General features: G+C 42.6%; 1 protein-coding gene and 1 pseudogene across 3 annotated transcripts; one reads left to right on the top strand and one right to left on the bottom strand.

Annotated features, from left to right (window-relative positions):
• LOC133139505 (signal peptide, CUB and EGF-like domain-containing protein 3) overlaps positions 1 to 18,427 on the top strand; it is a 370,116-nt pseudogene that overhangs the window by 303,473 nt on the left and 48,216 nt on the right.
• On the bottom strand, positions 791 to 12,956 carry LOC133138306 (class I histocompatibility antigen, F10 alpha chain-like). 3 transcript variants are annotated; one of them, XM_061256941.1, is made up of 7 exons: positions 12,789 to 12,956; positions 6,647 to 6,904; positions 5,627 to 5,893; positions 2,700 to 2,990; positions 2,443 to 2,553; positions 2,307 to 2,361; positions 791 to 2,206 (listed from the first exon to the last, which is right to left on the bottom strand). In XM_061256941.1, the coding sequence occupies exons 1-6, from the start codon at positions 12,841 to 12,843 to the stop codon at positions 2,333 to 2,335; spliced, it is 1,011 nt and encodes a 336-aa protein (XP_061112925.1). In that variant the 5' UTR covers positions 12,844 to 12,956; the 3' UTR covers positions 791 to 2,206; positions 2,307 to 2,332. The 3 variants fall into 3 exon arrangements, with proteins under 3 accessions (XP_061112925.1, XP_061112926.1, XP_061112927.1); XM_061256942.1 differs by lacking the exon at positions 6,647 to 6,904; XM_061256943.1 differs by lacking the exon at positions 12,789 to 12,956 and having other exon boundaries at positions 6,608 to 6,730.

The raw sequence follows: 18,427 nt of genomic DNA, 5'->3' as shown, positions 1-18,427 counted from the left end.
GTAAGAGTAGTTGTCTGGCAGTATAACCAACTACAGCTGTGATGTAAATGTATAAACTGCACAGCCAAGTGCCCATGCATTGCATCATACAAAGCCACTGAAATCCAGAAAAGGCATTCAGAAAATAATTCACATTTAAAACAGCCAGCACTGAAGGTATTTCAATCCATATCAGGTTGTGTGTAGGAATTACAGCCCTTATATTCATATTTCCCACATTTTAGGTAATTAACAAAAGTAATTGGACAATTGGCTGCACAGCTGTTTCTTGGCCAGCCTCAACTCTGAATCATTTGTTCACACGCACAAGGGGGCGACATGGCTCAGGCAGTAAGAGCAGTCGTCTGGAAGTCGGAGGGTTACCGGTTCAATCCCCGCCCGGACTGTGTCGAAGTGTCCCTGAGCAAGACACCTAACCCCCAAATGCTCCTGACAAGCTGGTCGGGGCCTTGCATGGCAGCCAATCACCGTTGATGTGTGAGTGTGTGTATGAATGGGTGAATGGAGAAGCATCAATTGTACAGCGCTGTGGATAAAGGCGCTATATAAATGCCTGCCATTTACCATTTACAATGTACTCCAATCAATAAATTAGGCTCCTTCTCCAGCTCTCGCCACCCCTTGGACTGGAATGGACCGGTTTGTCAGAAGGGGTCTGTCCACAGTTAGGTTTGCCCACACCTGAAGCTCCTCCCACATGACTTCAAGTGCAGCTCTTAAGACGATTCTCACCTTTAACCTCATCACACCAGAAATAACACCCCAAGAATATGGCACAGGAGATGACAGGTTTGAAACAACTATTTATAGACAGATCATTACATTTTATATAGTGCTTTTCTAGACACTCGAATACGTTTGAGTGATTTGGGGGAAACTCGCCTCAACCACACCAATGTGTAGCACCATCCTGGGTGATGCAGAGCTGCCATTTTGTGCCAGAACACTCACCACACACCAGCTGAGGTAGAGAGGCAAATAAAAATGTTTCTGCAAATTGATTGAGGGAATCATTAGGTAGCAGGTTGAAAGAGCCAGGTTTGGAATTTAGCCAGGACACCGGGGAACCCCAACTCTTTGCGAAGAGTCTCATGGGATCTTGTCATGGGGAGTGTCACTGGTGCAACATTGGTTAAGGAGGTAAGAGCAGTCGTCTGAGGGAGTGTCCCTGAGCAAGTCATCTTTACATTACATTATATGACATTACATTAATGGCATTTGGCAGACGCTCTTATCCACAGCGACGTACAACAAAGTGCATACCTATATCCAGGGATAAGTGCACTGAAAGACCCTAGAGGGAAGTACAATTTCAACAGCTACCTGTACAACAAAGATAAGGACCAGGGCCTATTTGAATTTGAATTTGAATTTTTTTGAACAAACAAATAAACAAACAAACAAAGCAAAAGTGACCAAACTTAACTATCCAAACACTGCTTACCTAGCCAACTAAAAATACCGATACACAAAGTAAATCACAAAGACAACAATTAAGGTTCACAGGGAGGTAGGGAGGGACGGGGAGAGGTGCTGCTTGAAGAGGTGCATCTTCAGTGTGCGCTTGAAGGTGGGGAGAGATTCTACAATTCTACACACAATAGCCCATGAATACAAAGTGAAACATGTTTCAAGAAATTTTAGCAAATGTATTAAAAATCTAAAACTGAAATCATTTATATAAGTATTCAGACCCTTAATTCAGTACTTTGTAGAAGCCCCTTTCATGTTCTGCCCAAGAATTTCTATTTTTGTCTCACACCAGAGAATATGTCCTCATTCTCTCAGACCTCAGCTGCTTTGTAAAGTATGCCTAGCCACTCTATTATAAAGGCCTGGAGTGCTGCTAAGAAGGTCAATCTTCTGGCAAGTTCTCCCATCTCCACTTCCGATGTTCTGTAAGAGTGGCCGTTGGGTTCTTGGTCACCTCCCTTCTTGCCTGGTTACTCCGTTTTGGCTGGACAGCCAACTCTCCTTCCTACTCTTTTTCACTCTCACTCTCACACCCACACTCTCACATCCTTCCTATATCTATCCTTTATTTATATTATTATATATTAAAATATGTATAAAGCATAAGAAATATGAACCTGACAGGTGAAATAGAAAAAGAGGTGCTGTTGCCTATATGTTGATGTACAGATAATAGCCTGCACTTGTGGCATGAAGATAGAGGAGCGTGAAGCTGTGTCTTCTGACTCTGAAACTGAGAGGACAAACTATCAGTGATACATCTTCTAAAGGGGCAGAAGAGCATACTCTACTGTAAACACTGCTGAAGATAAGTGCAATACTTTTTCACTTACCTTTAGCAAGCAGCCAGGATGCAGAGTCAATTCTCAGGGTGGTCTAGGAAAGTGACTGCAAAAAGACAAAATGATCAAGATAAAAATGTTTCACCCTTTCCCCATTCAAGACATCCCCATGACTATTGCCTCTCACCTCTGTGTCTCCTCTTATAGATGACAAATGCAGGGATGGTAAAGACAAGAACCAGAACCAGCACTACAGCCAGAGAAATGATGACTGCAACATCTGAGCCTTCCTCTGGTTCTGTAAAACAGAGCATTATAGTGAGATACAGTAAATAAATAATACACAGGCCATGACATTCTACTTCAAACTGGGAATGCAATGTTCCACCCTGTCCCAATGATTCCACAATAATGTGTTGCAGAGCATATAATTATCTGAATTACCCCAATTTATGTCCAGCTTGTTGTCCAGTGTAAGGTGTGCGACAGAGCAGGTGTAATGATGTCTCTCTCTCAGTTCCTCTGAACAGATACGCAGGGTCCTCCTAGTCTGGTAGGTCCCATCTCCATTGGGTAACACCTTCCCCAGAATCAGCTCCTCATCTGGGATGGGATGCCCGTCTCTCAGCAAGCTCAGGACTATGTGTCGGGGGTAGAAGCCCGTGGCCAGACAGCTCACCGTCATTACTCCAGTCTCAGTGCATGGCTTGTGGATCAGCCTGACTCTGGGGCGCTCTGAAGGGGGAAACAGCAGTGCATTAGCCAGAGAAAGGGCAGTTATACAGCAATGCAGGGAAGCAGAGGTTCCTCACATGGGATTAAAATGTAAATTTTGTTTGAAAAGGACTGTGACATAAATGCAACTACTGCACAGCGTAGCACCCACAGGAATGCAACATACACTTACTGAGCACTTTATTAGGAACACCTATATGCCTCCTTATTCATGTGATTATCGAAATCAGCCAATCTGCCTTGTGTCAACATTCCAGGCTGGTGGCGGTGGTGTAATGGTGTTTTCTTGGCAAAATTTGGGTCCGTTAATACCAATCAATCATCACTTGAATGCCACATACTATTGGAGCTTTATTGCTGACCATGTGCATCCCTTCATGGCCACATGAGGGGCAATCATGTCATGGAACAGAATCTCAAATTTGTTTTTTTCAATATCTTGTGGAATCCATTCCACAAAGAATTGAGGCTGTTTTGAGAGCAAAAGGACAAGTGCTCAGAGGATGTACGAAGCCACTGCTATCCAGAAAAGGCAGTCAGAAAATATTTTTACATTTACATTTAAAACAAAGCAAAGGGCAGGCCTGGGCAGATTGTATCCAGGATACTATCCATGTAGATGATGGGGACTACAACATAAACCATGATAACAAAATTATTTAAAACTTATTAAATGTCAAGTTAAATGTGAATGTATTGGGACAGTGTGTTATGTTCCTGTGTTCTGTGTGTTAGTGTATCATTGTTTAGTATTATTTATTCTTGTAATTTATTATTTTTCATATTTCATATCTGGTTCTGTTTATTTTCATTAGTCTTTGCACTCGTCCTCCCCTGTTATGTCTGTGTCTGAATGTTTTCCAGTAGAGTCACTCCCCTGTCTGCGTGCCCCACTATTCAGGTGTTTACGGTATTTTCAGGTTTCCAATTAATTCCTCACTCGCGTTTCTTACTTCCTGCTTTGTCTTGGTAGTTAAATGTTGTAAAGCACTATTCTTACTAACCACTACTAATCTAGGTCTTGTACAGTACTAATCCGATTAATACACTTACTGTCTGTCTAACTAGCTAACTAACAATCACGTTACTAACTCACTAACGCATCTCTTAGCATTTCTGCGCTGTTCTATAACTCCGCCTTCCTATGCTATCCCTTATTACTCGTTTGTTCGCACCTGTCTCTTAACTATCACTACGTCTTCAATCTATGCATTGTCTACTCTTTAGTCCAGAGCCTTTTGCTTTACATGTGTGTCTTTGTGAATCCAGTCCACGTTTTCGTTTTCCCCCTCGTTATTGTCCTATTACCCTTTCATGTGTTTCACCTGATGTTCATTTGTTAGACCGCCCTCACTCCCATGCCCCGCCTAGTTTGTCTCATGTCCCTGTGTATTTATACCTGTCCGTTTCAGTCGCACTGTGCTAGTTCGTCTTGTCCTGTTCTGTTCCCGAGCCCTTGTATTCCGTCCCCCAGTTCTAGCCTCCTTGTTTTCCTTGCCCTTGCCCTTGTTCCTGAGTCCTTTCCCTTGCCCTTGGTTATCTGGTTATCTGGTTTTCTGACCCCTGCCTGCTTCCTTGGACTCTTCTTTGTGTTTTGGATTTTTGTACCTCTGCCTGTTTAGACTGACCCCCTGTAATTGGACCTTGGCTTGTTTTTTGACTACGCTCTGTCTGCCCCTGCTGTATTAAAACCTGCCATTTTTCTGCACCCGTCTGCTACTGGTTCCTCTGTTCCCCCCGGCATAACACAGTGACACAATTTTTGTTGTTTTGGCTCTGTATTCTAGCATATTGGATTGGAAAATAAACAATGAAGATTATTGAGATTAAAGCACTGTCAGCACTGAAGGTATTTAAATCCATATCAGGTGTGTTTAGGAATTACAGACCTTTTACAGCTACATATTCCCCATATTTTCAGGCAGTGGCTTTCAAATAGTGTGCTGTGTGGCAAGGTCAAGTGTGCCTTGGATTTTTGAAGGACCGAATACATATTTTACATTGATTTCAGTTTTGTACAATGGACAGGTTGCACATATGTTAAGACTGGCGCTCATTCCATGTTGTGCAATTTCTTGCTACAATCCATTTCTGTAAATCTTTTTTCATAAATGGTGTGTTTGTGTGTGCGCAGAGTTTGTGTTAACACAGTATATAATAGGAGTTGAGAATCCTTTTTTGACTTCTCCTTCTTGGTGGAAATGAATCATCTTCATTCTGACATCCTTGGACAACTGTTTAGAGGAACCTATGACATGAGACAGAACAGCCACTGCAGATACTTTAAATGTCATGGAGTTGCTTCAGAATAAAAAGTTCAGCCCTGGAATTATACTCACCGGAGTCATTGAAGCCCTCACGGGTAAATCACCTGTGTCTGGGCCTTAGTAATCATCTTTTTAAAAAGTAACAAATAATAATCCAAAAGGGTTCCCAAAGTTTTGCACAGGGTCTTTTTCCTTTTTTTATCATGTATAAACAGTAAAAAATGAAAATAAAAAGCAATCTTGCTTTAGAATTTCCCACAGCTATTATGGCCACAGGAAATGTAACACTCCAGCAATTCCAAACTGTACAGGATATCAGGGTATAAAGAACTTGTGCTTTAGTTAGGTGTTTGTAGAAAGTTACTTTACCTTTTCTTAACACAATGTTCTTCTCTTTCTCCAGATAGTACTTCAGTGTTTGGATACAAATAGGCTGATAAATATTTATATATATCATTTGACAGGTTTTTTCTTTCAGTGTGGTCCACATAAGCTGTGGCCATAGAGGGTTGACTGTGCGATCATGCATGTCGTAATGAGTCACTTCTGCTCCATCATAAGCTTCCCACACCATGATCGGGCTGGGCTTGTCATTGTCCAGCACACATCCACCCATCCCCTGATGAACATGAACTCCTTCAAAACAAAGAAAAAAAAGAGGCAAATAAGCCAAGAGTCTCAAACATCAACCTACTTCCTTGAATTGCTTTCATGAAAATGCAATGAGAATATTTGTAGTCTAGAGCCCTCTTCAATTGCATCCGTGACCTAAGGAATATAAATATCAGATTTTGTTGAATGTGCATCTATTGAAAATGTCCAATGCCAAAACTTTGAATATTCGTTCATAAACAAACATTCTTAATGCCCTCTGTCTTACCCCTAGCTGTAACTAACTTCTGTGAATGTACCTGTTAAGAATGGTTTATATTTTGATGGGCAACCATCGCTGCAACCAGTTTATACTTCATAAATCAAATATATTTTTAATTGAACAATGATTGCAATGTTGGGCAACATTAGAACGTTCATGAACATTCTGCGATTTCAGTTGAGTGACAGAGTATAAACCAGCCTTTACCCTACATTTACTGGATTTATTCAGCTCTGCTATCATCCTTTTTACTGCAGATGCTGTGGTTTTTTTAATCCCAGATTTTTTTATTGCTTCCCCACAAGTAATTCAGATTAGAGGGTCATCCAGTCTCTGAACAGTCTCTGACTGAGCAAACAGGAAATGTACCAGTATGACCAGCCACCATGCTGTGGAGAAACCATTGCCCTTCTGTATAATATTTTAATGAAGTATCATGTGGCAGTACAGGCCACATCCACATTCAAACGACAAACCTGCACATGTCAATCATCTGGTTGTTGCACTCAGCTCACCTCCAGTGTGATTGGAGAAGAGGTTTACATGATGTGCTAGACTTCTCATGGAATTATAAGCGTCTTGCATCACAATGTTTGCACCTTCAAGGATAAAATCTTCATTTGTTGAGCTTGGTTGGCTTCGAGAGATCAGTTTTTTTATGTTGCAGTCATAGTAGAGCACCTGAAGATCATCTAGCATAACCACTACACTGAATTCTGGTAATTGGGTCTGTCCGTGTATAAATGTTGCAAATGCCCAGAGAGAGTGTGACCCTGTGGGGAAACATCAACAATCATTAGTAGAGCTGTGAAGGCAGGAGAATACCATGAAATATGTATTGCATTAAATTCTTAGGACTTTCCTATACAAATGGAAACATGTACTGCACATACAGCACTAAATCCTTACGTCTGCAATCAAACTTTGCAAGGACAACTGTCTGTGTGTGCGGGTCTGTGTCTTAAATTTTATTTTCAGGAAACAGATAATATAAAGGACTATTAAAAAAGTAAACTCCAAAAGTAAATACATGTTAAGAATGAATGTGAAAGATTCATCTCTCACTACAAGGCTTGAGACTTAATTAATTAACTTTTAGAAACATTACTTAATCAAATATGTGAAAATTCCAGACTGGGTTTAACAAGTAACCAGTTGGGGTGTATTGACTTCACAGTTTGGTACAGTAAAAATAGATACGACATATAAAACTGCTTTGCATTTATTTTGGAAATGTAAACAGTGGCAAACTGGCCATAATTTCCTACTGGATAAAATTAGGCAAATTAACACTAAATCATCAGGAACTCACAATTTTGAATTCAAGTCCTGCATGTTTTTAGAGACTGGGTCTTATTTCTTAAACATGAGCAGAATGAATTTGTCCGTAAATCATTCGGAAATGCATTTACACAAATAATGTGGGATTTATCAAAATTTTTCGATTTTCAGTCAGTTTTTTTATGTCTCCAATTAGCTTTTCGATTGCTCTCAGCTGTTTGGGTTGTGTGCAGAACTTTGTTTTGTGCTTGTATTATTCCATTCTTTCATATTTTGTTTTGATTTAGAGTGGCAAAATTATTTTAATAAGCCAATTGAATATTAAAATTGCTCATATATAAAACTGGATTCAACATTGAAATGGGTAATTCTGGGTAATTGGCTGAGAATAGTGCTTAATTGGAGTAATAAAACACAAAGTTTCCTATAAATATGGCATTTAGTCATAGCTTAGACCTTCATTGCTATGGCTGACCTCTTTTGAGATTACATTTACATTTATTGCATTAATAGGAGATTTGGTGAATGGTGTAGGTACTTTGGTGAGTCTCACGAGTCCTTAATGACCATATAATAATCCCACCTGTTCATAAACGATCAAGTTCATGATAATGATGAATTAGTATTGACGCCCCAAAAATGTGATATAAGGCTAAGCGTGGTGTCCCATTTGTCCAGAAGTTATTCATAAAAATAGGATCTAAGAATTTAAAAGGTATTACACAGAGGTTACACAGAGATCCTACTTTTTGATATTGATAAACATAAGCATATTATTTCAAATCCATAAGATATGAATCAAACTGTAGAAAACACCACTAGATTTATGAAAAACACCATGCCAGGTAGCCATGCCATGGATACTGGGAATTTTAGAGCATGAATTTGGAATTATGTGATGGCAAACACCAACATATACACTATTCAATTCAATGGCTGTGACAATAGAAACCCAAGCGCAGACCCAGGGGTAGTCAGAAACATTGTTTATTACAGTCCAATAATCAAGCCAGGTAAAACACAATGCCAAATTGAGTAGCAAAAGAGAAAACAAAAAGGCAGATGTGCAGAGGTACAAGGGATCAGGCAAGCGGGAGGTCAAAAAACACAAAGTGAAGACCAAAACCAAGAAAACACAAACGCGACAAAACAAAAGGGCAAAGGCGAACTCAATATCAGGCAAAGGGCATCTCATGGTCTTACTAGGACTCAGCAACCGCAAAGACGATCAACGTTCTGACAAGGGTTCTATCAAAGGCTGGGGTTTAAATACATGAAGGGAAGTGGCATACTAGGCGGAGCACGGGAGTGAGGAGGGCTAAACAATTAAACAACAGGTGAGGAACACGACGGGCAATAATGCAATAACAAGGGGGAAACAAAAACGCGAGCTGGGTACACATAGACCAAGACGTAAAACATACGGTTCCGGATTAGGGAGTGAACATTTGCATAGAGCCCGCGGTACAGTCTGCACTGCTTTCAACCAGGTCCGCGTTCAACCTTTGTGCTTGGACTCGGAAGTGCAAGCTGACGCCATGGCTCAGTACTGTAATCAGAGAGGGCTACGCGTTACAGTTCGCTGTCCCCCCTCCTCCTTTTGTAGGAGTAAGGGAAACGAATATGCCCCCGCATCTAAACAGTTCACTTTCCCAAGAGATAGAGACTCTCTTGGCAAAAATCGTGATCCGCCTAGTCCCCAAACACGATGAAATGCGAGGGTTTTATTCCCTTTATTTCCTCGTTCCAAAGAAAGACGGCGGTGTGAGACCAATAGTTTCAGCCCAGTAGTTTCCTGCGACAGATTTGTTAGCCATCATGTGCCATTGGCAGTACCTTCGTTTCGCTTTTCTGGGAAGAGCGTACGAATTTACCAAACTCAAACTGGCTTGTGTTAGCCCCTTCCAGGGAGTTGGCAGCGAAACACACCGAGATGCTGATAACCCACATCGAAGGATTGGGTTTCACTATCAATCGCGACAAGAGCGTCAGGAGAGAATTGCTTCCCTGAGAGACCACGCTTGCCGATTTCTCCCAGGTCGCTGCGTCAGTGGAATCACGATTATGCGCCTGTTGGATTTAAGGGCAGCAGCAATCGCCGTGGTTCCGTTGGGATTGCTACGCATGAGACCGGTGCAATTCTGGCTCAAGCGAATGCATTTCGATCCAATGAGAGATCGCCCAAAACTGTTTCGCATTCCACAGTCGGTTGTGAGAGCACTGGCGAAATGGGCGAATGCTGAGTGTCGGTGTGCCAATGGGCGCTATCTCCACTCATGTCCCTGTATACACAGACGCCTCCACCAAGGGGTGGGGGGCGGTCTGCAATGGAATGATGGCGAGCGGGTTGTGGAACCCTCCTCTGCCTCATATCAATGTGCTGGAGATCACAGCAGTATGGCTTGCATTACAACGTTTCGAACCCCTTCTTCGGGGCAGACCCATTCTAATCAGAAGCGACAACAAAGCGACAGTCGCTTACCTAAACCGACAGGGCGGCACCAAATGTCCACATCTACACCGGCTGGCGGTGAGGATCTGGACTTGGGCATACCCCCGACTTCACTCCTTACGGGCGCTCTACGTCCCGGGGCAGCTGAACTGCAGCGCAGACCTCTTGTCTTGGGGCGGTCCCTCCCCCCTAGAGTGGTGTCTTCACCCACTCGTGGTAGGTGTGGTCACGCTTTGGGAAAGCGAGAGTGGATTTATTCACCTCCTGACAGAATGCGCATTGCCCATTATGGTTTGCGATGACAGCAACCGGCTCGCCCCCACTGGGAGTGGATGCGCTAGCCCATTTCTGGCCCAAGGGCCTGCTCTATGCCTTCCCTCCCTTTTGGTCTGATACCGCAGGTACTAGCCAAAGTGAGAGAGGAGAAGAAACCCCTGATTTTGATCGCGCCAGATTGGCCGCACAAACAGTGGATGGCCGATATAGCCCTGCTGCTGACCGGCGTCCCGTGGCGACTTCCCCAGCACCGGGACCTCCTGTCACAGGGGGCGGGGACCATTTTTCATCCCCACCCAAGCAGGCTGCGCCTCACGGCCTGGCCCCTGTTAGGAGCAGGCTTGTGAATGTAACCTGAGGGAATCACTACCACCACACAGGACACAAAATGTATCGGGGTTCTTTGTCTTTATTTTCCCATCGTTACATTTGACTGCCAATGAGGGCTAGCAGTATGAAGACGTATTGTAGCTTGTTTGCTAAAAGCGTTTTATATCCATACAATACGGCAGTGGGCTTGCCAGATAATTATTAAATCCTTGGACCATGCACCCTTCTGCTTACTTCTCACATGAAGATATCAAACGAAAAAGACAGATTTCCCATGAGCACGGTAAACTAATAAATCACACGAGTAAGTATACACTCTAGAACAGGTACAGTGACTATCGCCTCCTTCTGGGTAAACAGTTAACTGAACCTCGTCGCTGTGCACTTAACATTACATGAAATCAACACAGCAACAAAATGACAATGTAGGCCTTTTATATTAAATCACCAAAAATACAAAAACTTGTGTGAACTTATTCACCTTTTAATACCCATTGTACTGGATCTTAATATTCCGAAATGCCACCTGGTTACATGAACATGGGATTGAGCGAGGTAGCTGTAAATACTATACAGCATGCTTGCGCTAACTCAACTACAATGGCTTATAAAGGCAGATGGGAGGCCTTCGAGACTTGGTGTCTCGAACGCTCTCAGGACCCCCTGGTGTGCCCTGTATCCGTAGTGCTCAACTTTGTGCAGAGCCTACTTGATAAGGGGTTATCTTTGTCCACGTTAAAGGGGTATGTCTTTGCAATTTCTGCATGCCATACTGGCTATGGTGGCTCTATGGTGGCTCTATGGTGGCTGCCCACCCCAGGGCGTCCGGCGTCTGAAACCCGTGGCCCCACCCCGTGTTCCACAGTGGGACTTAACGGTGGTACTAAAAGCCTGTGTAGTCCTCCTTTCGAACCGCTGGAGAGCGTTGAGTGGAGAGCTTTGTCCCTTAAGGTGGCGCTGCTTACTGCGCTTGTTTCTGCTAAGCAAGTAAGCGATTTATGCGCCTTGTCTGTGCACCCGGACTGTCTCTCCTTTTCAGGATCTGACAGAGTTGAGACCGAACCCTGCATTTACCCCGAAGGTTATCACCACGTCCTTCCGCTCACAGGTATTGGACCTGGTGGCTTTCAAGCCCCCTCCTCATGACGATGAGGAGGATGCTATGCTTCATAAACTTTGCCCAGTGCGTGCTCTGTCGATATACGTACGACGTTCGCAGCCTATTCGACAAGCAGATCAGCTGTTTGTCTGTTATGGTGCTGCTGCTAGAGGAAAACCTGTTACGGCACAGAGATTTTCCCATTGGCTTACTGACGCAATCAACTGGGCGTATGAGTGTATGGGCTTGCCCCCTCTGTAGGGGGGTTCGCGCCCACTCTACTCGAGGCATGGCAGCTTCTCGGGCGCTTTTTAAGGGGGTCAGTGTGCAGGACATTTGTACAGCGGCGTCATGGAGTTTGCCATGCGCCTTTGTACGTTTCTATCTGCTGGATGCATCGACACCGTCGGTTGCATATGCAGTCCTGAGCTCAGAGTCCAATCGGACGTAACTGCTGCTCAAACACATTATGTGCGACGCCTCTATGCGGTGGCTAGAAGCGTGCATGTTTATATTGGCCATCTCCCGGCTTGGGTATTCGGTAGCTGGTTTACATGAACCGAGCGCTGGGGATGGTTGTGGCTCCTCGGTTTATACAGTCCCCCCTTTTTTTCATGCATGAAAAAGGGCTGGCTATTGAGGGGAGCCCCTCTTGATTGGCTATCACTGCCATCGCCTGTTGTTCTGCGTCAGGGGGCTGATGTTGACGACAGGGCGTGGGCTATAGGGTTCCCATAGAGCTTAAAGTGAAGCTAATAAAGAAATAGAACTTCCGGGTACAGCGGTACCCATTGTTCAATTAGTTATTAGCGAGCTTTAAGCTTCACAGGCCCTGTCTCTTTCCTTCACTGAAAATTTGTCTGGAAGAAAGAACAACGGCCTGCGATGTCGCTTATATAGCCACCGTATGTAAATGGTCGCTGAAGCGCATCTTTGCCTTGATTGGCCATCAAGATGGCGTTGCGTAGATAGTTTTTCAGTCTCGAGATTGGATAAAATCCAATTCCCATAGAGCTTAAAGCTTGCCAATAACTCATAGAACAATGGGTACCGCTGTACCCGGAAGATACTTAACCTCACAAACATCCACAGCTGTCAAGTGCATGGTTTCCTTTCAACTGAGTTAGTGCTTTACTTTCGATTTCAATTTTCATGAATAAATGGCTATAGGTACCATGTGAGCATTTGCATCAAGTACATAAATAACTAGAAGTTTTACCTGTCTTTACAGCCGTAGCCTGTAACAGAAAAAGAAGCACAGTAATTCCTTTCATAGCTTCGAACTTCTCAGAAAGCCAACACAAGTCAAAACTCCTGGGCTAACTGTGTTTTGCACTCCGCGTTGAACAACTGTATACGGAAATCCCCCAAAATTTCAGCCGTTCAAGTTCACATCAACAATCAGAATGAGGAACAAAATGTGATCTAAATGACTTGGACCGTGGAATGATTGTTGGTGCCAGACAGGGTGGTTTGAGTATCTCAGAAACTGCTGATTGCCTGGGATTTTCACACACAACAGTCTCTAGATTTTGCAGAGAATGGTGTGAACAACAAAAAACATCCAGTTCTGCAGACAGAAACGCTGTGTTAATTAGGGGTCCAAGGAGAATGACCAGACTGGTCGAAGCTGACAGGAAGGTGACAGTAACACAAATAACCACACATTACAACAGTGGTATGCAGAAGAGCATCTCTGAACACACAACATGTCAAACCTATAAGAGGATAGGCTACATCAGCTGCAGCAGAAGCCTAATTCAGCAGCAGAAGTCTAATTAATACCTAATAAAGTGCTCACAGTGTGTTTGTTTGCATATATTTCTTGTCCATCATTCATTTTGGAGTCCACTGTACAAACTATGCATTTCTGTTCACTGACACAAATGTCTGGCTCAACAGAAACTTGAGTTAAGTACTTGAATACAATACACAGTTTCTACACCAGTTTGCCTACTGGCCTGGCTGCAGTGCTGTCCAATTTAATAAAGTTGGAACAGGTGACCACCTATAGAACCAATTAGGACCTTAAATTGTTCATCAGACCTTGCCACCCTGCATGGTAACGGGCTATCACTCAATCTAAAGAGAGACATCAATCAAAGAAAAATGTTTATTTAGACTTTAGTAAGGTAGTGTCAGGCTTCAGTCCTGGAGGGCTGTAAATGTCTCCTGTTCTTGGTGTGTTGCAGCACTTGTGATTACTTCTAGACATAGATTGGCCATACCTTGATTCCAAAACCTAAACCTGCTAATAGAAAGGAAACCGCAAAAAAATACTGCTTCCCCCCCGAATTTGTGTTTGACACCCTGTTTTAGAGATCTGGAGATTAAAGCATAATGCCTGGGGAAACTGAAGATTGACAAACAATAACTTTTGGGCCGCAGGCAAATGCATATCTCCATCTAGGATTCAAACTGACAACCATCGAGTCCAAACTGAAGGGAACTTACCACTACATCACACACTGAACACCTTCTCATTTGACAGTTTAGCAACTGACCACAGTGCAAAGCCTCAATTGGACTAGGACTGGAATAGACCTGTTTGTCAGAGGGGGCCGTAGTAATACAGTATAGCAGATAGCAGGTTTGAATAGACCAAACATTAGCCTTAAAGTTACAGAATGCACTACAGTGTCCTTACACACTCTGAGATAACCCACCAAGATGCACATACATATAAGTGTCTCTACAGTACAACAAAAACATTGTAGATTCAGCATCAACACAGATTAAAATGGAAAGTAAATGTGAACTGATAAAGTGGATCCATGCAAATAAATAAAGGAAAGTACTTTGGTTGCCATTTTTTTTTAAATCATTTATTACTTGTACAATCATGAAAAATAATAATAATTAAAAAAGACTGGAAGCTCAAGATAATTTACAATCGGTTTCTGTGTGCCTGTATTGAGATCCTATCTGAGTTTGATCCTGTTCAGCTTTCACCCCCAGGACAGGTCAGGGATGGGTACCATTGATCTGTGAAGCTTTTCAAACACTTGCCAGATCTCTTTTCCCCACAAACGTGGACAAAGAAAAAAATGAAATATGGCTTACATACATCCATATACATAAATATATTTAAAAAATAATAATTCATGAAAGCAGAATCAATTATCAAACAATGGAACATTATCAAAATACAGATTGCAAGGGATTACTTTACAATCCAATATCATTCATCTCATTATAGCCATTATCAATATTACAGATCACAATGTACTACCCATCACAATGAGCAAATGTGCAAATGCCAAAAATGAGCCAGGCTGATGAAGGAGACTGGTGTCCCTTTTCACAAGCCCCAGTACCATGGAGTACCTCTGAATAACACACACAATTTACAAAAGAGGTGGCAGAAACTCGCCATAGTTGGGATGTTTTTTGGAATGATGGTTCAAATTGTGAGCATAACAAGACGAGCTCATGATTTGTCATGCGTTTTCATGATTATTTTGGATAAATCGGAGTTATTCACATCAGCAAACCATGCATCAGCCTGAAACAGTTTAAGCATCAGTACAGTTAAAACACAAAATGAAAGAAAATGGCTATTTTAAAATCCAGAAAAGGCATTCAGAAACTGAAATCCAGAAAAGGCATTGAGAAAAATAATTTACATTTAAAACAGTCAGGTATCTCAATCCATATCAGGTCATGTAAGAATTACAGCTCTTTTATTCATATTTCCCACATTTTAGGGGAACAAAAGTAATTGGACAATTGGCTGCACAGCTGTTTCTTGACCGGCCTCAACTCTGAATCATTCGTTTGCACACACACTTGATTATAGGTTATCCCGATGTACTCCAATCAATAAATTAGGCTCCTTCTCCAGCTCAGCCTCTTGGAGACATACAGTAGACACAGATTAGAGGAGTGTAGCAATACTCAAATATAACTACGAAGAGTCAGGAATGTTGAGGATAAAACAAGCCCATAAGAAATACCACAACACACTTTCACATGTTTACTCCAGTAAATATTTTCAACCTTAATCTGAAAGAACCTTATCTAATAAAATATTGAGATAATATATTATCTTTTGACAGTTTTGCAACTCACCACAGTGCAAAGCCTCCACTTGGACTTGGACTGGAATGGTTTGTCAGAAGGGGTCTGCCTACAGTTAGGTTTGCCCACACGTGAAGCTCCTCCCACATGACTTCAAGTGCAGCTCTTAAGACGATTCTCACCTTTAACCTCATCACACCAGAAAGAACACCCCAGGAATATGGCACAGGAGATGACAGGATAGATGTCTCTCTATCATAAAGGCTTGGGGTGCTGGTTGTCCTTCCAGCAGGTTCTCCCATCTCAGCAGAGGACTTACGAAGAGTTGCCGCTGGGTTCTTGGTAACCTCCCTGATGAAAGTCCTTCTTGCCCGGTTCCTCCATTTGGCTGGACGGCCGTCTCTCACTCTCTCTGTATGTAGCATATATGTTTATGCACAGATAATAGCCTGCATTTGTGGCGTGAAGATTTCAAAAAAACTTCTTTCATGTTGTCATTATGGGGTGTTGTGTGTAGAATTTTGAGGGAAAAAATGAATTTATTCAATTTTGGGATAAGGCTGTAACATAACAAAATGTGGGAAAAGTGAAGCGCTGTGAATACTTTCCCCATGCACTGTATATATATTCTTCCACTCTATCGCAATGGTTCCACAATAATGTGTTGCAGAGCATATAATTATCTGAATTACCCCAGTTTATGTCCAGCTTGTTGTCCAGTGTAAGGTGTGTGACAGAGCAGGTGTAATGATGTCTCTCTCTCAGTTCCTCTGAATGGATACTCAGGGTCCTCCTTGTCTGGTAGGTCCCGTCTCAATTGGGTAACACCTCCCCCAGAATCAGCTCCTCATCTGGGATGGGATGGCCGTCTCTCAGCATGGTCAGGTTGATGTGTCGGGGGTAGAAGTCCGTGGCCAGACAGCTCACCTTCATTTCTCCAGTCTCAGTGCATGGCTTGTGGATCAGCCTGACTCTGGGGCGCTCTGAAGGGGCAAACAGCAGTGCATTAGCCAGAGAAAGGGCAGTTATACAGCAATGCAGGGAAGCACAGGTTCCTCACATGAGATTAAAATGTACACCATTTTGTTAGAAAAGGACTGTTACATAAATGTAACAACTGCACAGCGTAGCACCCACAGTACTGCAACATACACTCACTGAGCACTTTATTGGGAACACCTCTATGCCTACTTATTATGTAATCAGCCAATCGAGTGGCAGCAGTGCAATGCATAAAATCATGCAGATGCAGGTCAGGAGCTTCAGTTAATGTTCACATCAACCAGAATGGGGGAAAAAATGTGATCAGTGACTTCAACCGTGACATGCCAGATGGGCTGGTTTGAGTATTTCTGTAACTGCTGATATCCTGGCATTTTCACAGACAACAGTCTCTAGCATTCACTCAGACTAGTTTGCAAAACAAAAAACATGGACAGAAACACCTTGTTGATGAGAGAGAATGGCCAACAGAGAATGGCCAAACTGGTTCGAGCTGACAGAATGGCTACGCTAACTAAGATAACTACTATGTACAATTGTGGTGAGCAGAAAAGCATCTCAGAATGCACAACACATCGAATCTTGAGGCAGATGGGCTACAACAGCAGAAGACCACGTCAGGTTCCACTTCTGTCAGCCAAGAACAGAAAGCTGATGCAGCAATGGGCACAGGTTCACCAAAACAGGACAGTTGAAGACTGGAAGACGTAGCCTGGTCTGATTAATCTTGATTTCTGCCGATGCATACAGATGGCAGGGTCAGAATTTGGTGCCAACAGTATGAATCCATGGATCTAACCTGCCTTGTGTCAACAGTCCAGGCTGGTGGTGGTGATGTAATGGTGTGGGGAATGTTTTCTTGGCACACTTTGGGTCTGTTAATACCAATCAATCATCACTTGATGCCACAGCCTATTTGAGTATTGTTGCTGACCATGTGCATCCCTTCATAGCCACAATGTGCTCATCTTCTAATGGCTACTTCCAGCATGATAATGCACCATGTCACAAAGCAAGTCGTCTCAAACTGGTTTCATGAACATGACAATGAGTTCAATGTTCTTCAGTAGCCTTCCCAGTCTCCGGATCTGAATCCAATAGAACACCTTGTGGGTGGGATGTGATAGAACAGAAGACAAATCCGAAGAAATTGTGCGAGGCAATCATGTCATGGAACAGAATCAAATTTTTTTTTTTTAATCCATTCCACAAAGAATTGAGGCTGTTTTGAGAGCAAAAGGACCAGTGCTCAGTGGATGTACGAAGCCACTGCTATCCAGAAAAGGCAGTCAGAAAATATTTTTACATTTACACAAAAAGGTTGGATCCAGGATATTCTCCATGTAGATGATGGGGACTACATCATAAACTATGATAACAAAATTATTTAAAACGTATTAAATGGCAAATATGATTAAATGTAAATGTATTGGGACAGTGACACAATTTTAGTTGTTTTGGCTCTGAAGGTATTTAAATCCATATCAGGTGTGTGTAGGAATTACAGCCCTTTTAGAGCTATATATTCCCCATATTTTCAGGCAGTGGTTTTTCAAACAGTGTGCTGTGTGGCAAGGTCAAGTGTGCCTTGGATTTTTGAAGGACCAAATACATTTTTAAATAGCCATACTAAAAAATAATTTTATATGCTCTGGTATTGTTTCTTAACAATGAAAAACATTAGGCCATAAGCACTTATTTCTAACTTCTACTTCGGATTCCTATTTATTTAGTTTGACCTCAGAAAGAAATGGGGGAGGGGGAATTATTACTTTGCTGTACATCAACATTAGATTTTTTCATAAATGGTGTGTGTGTTTGTGTGTGTTGTGCAGC

This window comes from Conger conger, chromosome 10 (assembly GCF_963514075.1).
Source record: "Conger conger chromosome 10, fConCon1.1, whole genome shotgun sequence".
In the NCBI taxonomy this organism is placed as follows: domain Eukaryota; kingdom Metazoa; phylum Chordata; class Actinopteri; order Anguilliformes; family Congridae; genus Conger; species Conger conger.
Note: the sequence above shows the minus strand (reverse complement) of the source record. Positions and strands in the feature narration are given on the sequence as shown.